This window comes from Polistes canadensis, unplaced genomic scaffold (assembly GCF_001313835.1).
Source record: "Polistes canadensis isolate GaletaPanama2010 unplaced genomic scaffold, ASM131383v1 scaffold_6, whole genome shotgun sequence".
Lineage (NCBI taxonomy): Eukaryota > Metazoa > Arthropoda > Insecta > Hymenoptera > Vespidae > Polistes > Polistes canadensis.
The window spans coordinates 853,562-859,474 of NW_014569553.1; the positions used below are offsets into that span (position 1 = coordinate 853,562).

The 5,913-nt window shown below is 24.5% G+C and overlaps 1 protein-coding gene across 1 annotated transcript in view; it reads right to left on the minus strand.

The window, feature by feature from the left end:
• Positions 1-2,552: 2,552 nt before the first annotated feature.
• LOC106789166 (PH and SEC7 domain-containing protein 2) overlaps positions 2,553-5,913 on the minus strand; it is a 72,038-nt gene continuing 68,677 nt past the window's right edge. Inside the window, exon 14 of the mRNA XM_014753184.1 lies at positions 2,553-2,903. Coding sequence (XP_014608670.1) covers positions 2,882-2,903 — 22 coding nt within the window. The 3' untranslated portion in view covers positions 2,553-2,881. The remainder of the gene's footprint in view (positions 2,904-5,913) is intronic.

Here is a 5,913-nt window from a genome sequence, read left to right on the forward strand (position 1 = left end):
ATTGACACATATATTGTATATATAAATAAGAATCTGTATATATATATATATATATGTATATATTTATATACATAGATACATATATATGTGTATGTATATGTATGTATATATATATATATATATTATATATATATGATAGAGATACATTATTTAATTTGTAAAGTGCCATTGCAGTTTGAGTAATTGAATCATAGTGAAGTTGGTGCTATGCCATCACAACATTCCTCCAAAGTTGTATAATATTAGTTTTATTCTATATAAACATAAATCATTGAATGCTTGTATATTACAAAGTGAAAAGAAAAAAATTTTCTTAATGACACAACATAACGTGAAGAGAAATAAAAAATAATAATTATAATAATTGCAGTGTCGTGTATATGTATACAAAAAAAAGTTTGTATCTTTGTATGTTGAGTAATGTCAACGATAGTTGACCCCCTCCCCAATTGTATTATAGATCGTTTATTAATTATTATTATTGCACCATCTCTGTACATAAAGTAGAGATCCATGTTATTTTGAATCACCAGATGAATTATGTAAAATGACAGTATATGAAATTTAGAATTATATACAATTATATCTATTTGATTATATAATAAATCCGTATGAAAAATCTTACACATAATTTGTTTCTATATTTCTGTAAATTTTCTTTTTTTTTTTTTTTGTAATCTACACCAATTCTGTAATCAAATCATGCATATTTTGTTTTATCATCCATGCAAATATTCGAATATGCTTCGTAACTTTGCAAACATTTAAAAAATGTAACAAAAAAAAGATAAAAATATATAAATAAATAAACATTTGTAAATTTACACCTGAATCATTCAATATGATTTTACATCAAGGTTTATCAAAGTGTGAGTCGTGACACCCCGTACGTTGTCGCAAAAATTGTAGTAAAGCTAATTATTTATTAGCAATATTACACATGTAATATATATGTGAGTTTATGATAGTGAAAGAGGAAATAGTATAGACCCAGAGTTGAGAAAATATTTGCTCGGATAAAAGAAAATTGCCAAATGGAAAAATTTAAGAAGCTCCCCTCTGCTTTTTATGTGTATCTTCAATTACATTCTTACACACACAAATAAGGTTTATATACGTACACATATACTATGATAAATCGGATTTTGAATCGGGTACGAAAAGAGAGAGATAATTGATCATTATTTCTTGATATGGAACTTTATTCCAATGTTTCGTACACACAACGATATTCACAGCGAACTGCAATAGTGTATACACGTAAAATGTACAATACAATTCCTTTAAGAGGTTCGTTTTTTATCGTTAGTATAAAAAAAAAAGATGAAAGAAAGAAAGAAAGAAAGAAAGAAAGAAATATCAACTTGAAAACAATATGTACAAGGGGTAATACATTTTTTATAATACAAATACCAAACGTTTTTATACAAAATAAAAAAAAGAAAAGAAAACAAAATCGTTTAACGGAAAACTTATGATATTAATCAATTTAATAATAATTATAATAATTAAGCGATATAATATCTTGAATATAATAATAATTATAACTAGGAAGCTTCAATAAACTTAATATATTGTAAAAGGATATGTAAATATACATACCACGGTATTATTAGGAGGAATAATATGATACTTAGTTTCGTCGAAATTAAAAATGTGAACATTTAATATAACAACTAATATAAACTATAACGTGTAAATCTTAAATGCGAATAATAATAATAATAATAATAATAATAAACACATATAGGTGTATGAAAAAATATATTTAAATGCAATTCTTTGGCAATTTAGTTCTTTTTAAAATTGAAAAAGAAACTTGTCCTTCGATAATATAGAAAGATATATATATATATACATAAGCCGATATTACTAAAAAAAAGGGGGAAAAAAAAAAGAAAAAAAGCTTCGGTTGTAAGTACAAAAATGAAATAGTTTCGTGCTTGCGTGCATACGCGATAATTAATTTACTTAATCAAACGTACACAACTATAGATTAAAAAAAAATTTATATATATATATATATATATATCGAATCGAGAATGTAGCAGGACGATAATTAAAAATGAAATATTTTCTTTATACATTTTCGTTCTCTTCTATGTATTTTATCATATATCATTATCACTTTTATATATATTAGAGAAGCAAATTTTTTTTTTATTATTATTTTATAGAAGGAAGTTTCGCGCGCAAATATGGCGGATTTAAAAAAATCCCTTTTTAATTTTTTCTTCCTTTCACATATCGCATTTAGTACACACAAAAGTATCTCTCGTTATGTAGTACGTTTAGATTAAATCCATATTTATTTCCTCCATTATTATGTCTCTACTCGGAATCGATAAAGCTTAATTGTAAAATAAATAAAATGATATATTTTATGCGTGCGCATGTTTGTTGGTTGTGTTGTTGTTAATAGTAGTATTTCGATATGAATAATATTATTACGAATGATTTTTATGTGTATACGTAATGTTGTTCACTTCTAAAAAGTACGTTTTCTTTTAATCCGTGATTTTTCTCTTTTTTTTTTTTTTTTTTGTTGTTTAAATCAATCGGTCTACAGAAATTTTTTTTTTTTTTTTTTTTTTTTTTTTTTTTTTTTTTGTTCTGTTTTAATCGCGACGTAGATGACGACAATAATGATGATGATGATGATGATGATGATGAAGATAATGAAGATGAAGATGAAGATGATGATGATGATGATGATGGTGATTATGACGAGCAGAAGGACGACGACAAATAGGAGAGTATTTCTATGAAATGAATATTTATCACACGATGTGTGTTAACTCGTGATTATACAAACATTTTGATTCCTCCGCTTGTTGTAATACTCCATGTTGGATTAATGAGCACATTTTCTTGATCTTGATTACGACGATATCGGGTCGGCCCTGTTGCATGCAACAAATCAATGCTTTTCTGTTATACGTGTTTCAAATCAGAGAACATGCATAATGTGCTTAAAATTATTTCATAATTTTGTATATAATATCATTTTCTTACACACATCGAAAAAAAGAAAAGAAAGAAAACATTTATATAAATATATAATATTAATTTATATATATATATATATAAATGATAAAATATATAAAAAATAATTTTGTCTATATATCACACCATCGCATTATCTCCCTCTCTCTCTCTCTCTCTCTCTCTCTCTYTCTCTYTCTCTCTCTCTCTCTCTCTCTCGCACTTGCATGTTTCTTAATCGTATTTTTCATTAGAATATTTTTTTTTCAAATACTAATTATTCGTATCACCATTCATAACTTAAAATTATAATAAACATGCAAGGCAAGATTTCTGTAATTGTATAATATTAACTTAGTCTCTTTAATATTTATAACTATAGCTTTGTGTAACATTCAAAGCAACGTGTTTCGGTGCTGTATTATTTGAAACTATGATCAAACATAATTGCAATCGTTAAATGTAAATATGTTTGATCATATATATTTTCAATATATTGTTTATAACTGGGAATGTTGTAAAATGAAAAGAACAATATTAAAATAATATAAATATGTTATATGTACAAAAGTGTTTCAAAATATGTGGTAATAAGTTCAGAAGTTGTCTCGGTAAGTTAAAATAAGAAAAAAGCAAAAATCAAATCTGGTTTTTTGTTTTCTTAATTATAGCTTACTGAAAATATCCCTGATATTATATCCGCATATTTTTAGAACATCCTGTATAATAATAATAGCAGGTTTCGATCTGCAATTTTATCCGATTACATTTATACAGTGCTAGTAACTTAACATATTAGAAATATCTTATTACGTTGGGTAGTATGTACACAAAGTTTTGTATAATAAATCTAGCAATGCATAGCAAAATTTAGAAAGCATAGTTACGTTATGTATTATATAGTTAAATATATAGTTAAATATATATATATATTATACCATTTATATAAATTAGTGAGAGATATTTCATTATACTCGTTTGTCAACTTTTGATGAATAAAGCGAATGAGATAATTCTGTATGTGTATGTGTGTGTGTGTATGTATGTATGTAGCTTTTGTAAGCCAAAATTAAATACGTTCGTGCACATGCATATTTAGATGAATCATAATTACGTTACATGAATCAAGCGGCACTATCATCTGTACTTCTGGGTTTTAATATGAAAATCGTAAATCTATTTAATCTGGAGATGGTTTATCTTTATTACCATTAGAATCGTTTTGTTTATTATAATAATAATAATAATAATAATCATAAGCATACAAGGATTTGACTATACACTATAGTTAACTTTTAGTAACAGAACTTCTGCCAAGTCTATATAAAGATGGTAATGATGATGATAATAGTAGTAATAATAGTAATAATAATAATAATAATAATAAATAGTACATATAGGAAATCAAATATCTAAGCTATAATCAAAATACAAAAATAAAATCATAATAATATAATAATAATATAATAATAATATAATAATAATAAAATAATTTAATATGAAAATGGAATATAGCAAAGATAATATACAGGAACCATGTCTAAAATACTATTTCGACTAGTTAACAGTTGTAACTAACAAAGCACTTCTCTATGTATAAACAAGTTTTTAAATGCTATAAACTCTTAATGTAAAAGTTGCCAAAAATGTCTAAATTTTCGACCGTTCTTAAGGATATCATTTTCGTTTTCTAACTATTTTTCTTTTTTTTTAATCTTTGATTTAATTTTAGAAAATAAAACGAAAGGATCAACCGTTTACTACTGTACGAACTACACGAGAGTGATCTTTTAAATATTATTTCGTTAATTAATAAATATTATCGTTGCGAGTCACGATTATATATTTTCTATCAAAATTTCTTTCACGTATTTATTGTAGTAAATAACTTTATTAATAATCAGTGTTTTTTTTTTTTTTTTAAGCGTACCTAAATAGTTTTACGAACAAAATTAACAAAAAAGAAAAATTAATAGAAGTTGTAAATTATATTGAAAATAAAAATAAAAATAAAATAAGAATGATATCACAAATTAAATCAATAATCACTTATTTGTAATTCTTATTCGTAATATTCTTTCGTTCGAAAGAATTATTGACAAGTTGTTCTTATATAGAAATTGGTTATTTTAGGTACTTTACGTTGTAAAGAAAAGCACATCATTGGAACATTGCATTATGATTAATTACGTTTTCGAACGTTCGATATATTATATGTTATATATATATATATATATATATAATTAATAATAACAAAAACAAATATTATTTATATTCCTATCTTCTATAATATCATACACTGATTATAAATAAAGTAAATCTACTTTGCGATATAATTGTGATAGCTACGTTGTCTTAAAACTTAAAAAGAGAAGATTATAGTTCAGACACCATTACGCATGTCAACCAATGTTGATTAATTGTTTTATACCGAAATGCATTTCGTAAAATAGAACAAAAAAATTCATCGAACAACTATAATAAATAATTTTTCGTAAAGTTGATCACATTTCAATCGTAATTATTAGAGAAAAACGATAGATATTTTCATTTTGATGTAACTTTTTTCAACTTTGTTATACAGAGAGTCACGCAGGACATGTAAAATCTTATATATCATTATTAAATTACATAAATGAAATTAGTACTTGAAAAAAAAAGAAAAAAAAAAATTACAAAAACAAAAGTTTCTCTACCATACAACGCATATATATAATTTAACAGTTCTGCTAAATTACCTAAGATATGAAAATAGAAATAGTTCATTGATATAAGACCATTAAAATATTTGGAACATAGTTTGTTTGTTTTTGTTGTTGTTGTTGTTGTTGTTCTTGTTCTTCGTTAGTGCCATGAGTCAATTTTTCAATTTAAACACATTAACGTAACTTAATTTATCCAGTCTTAATTTGCACAGCATTTAAAGTG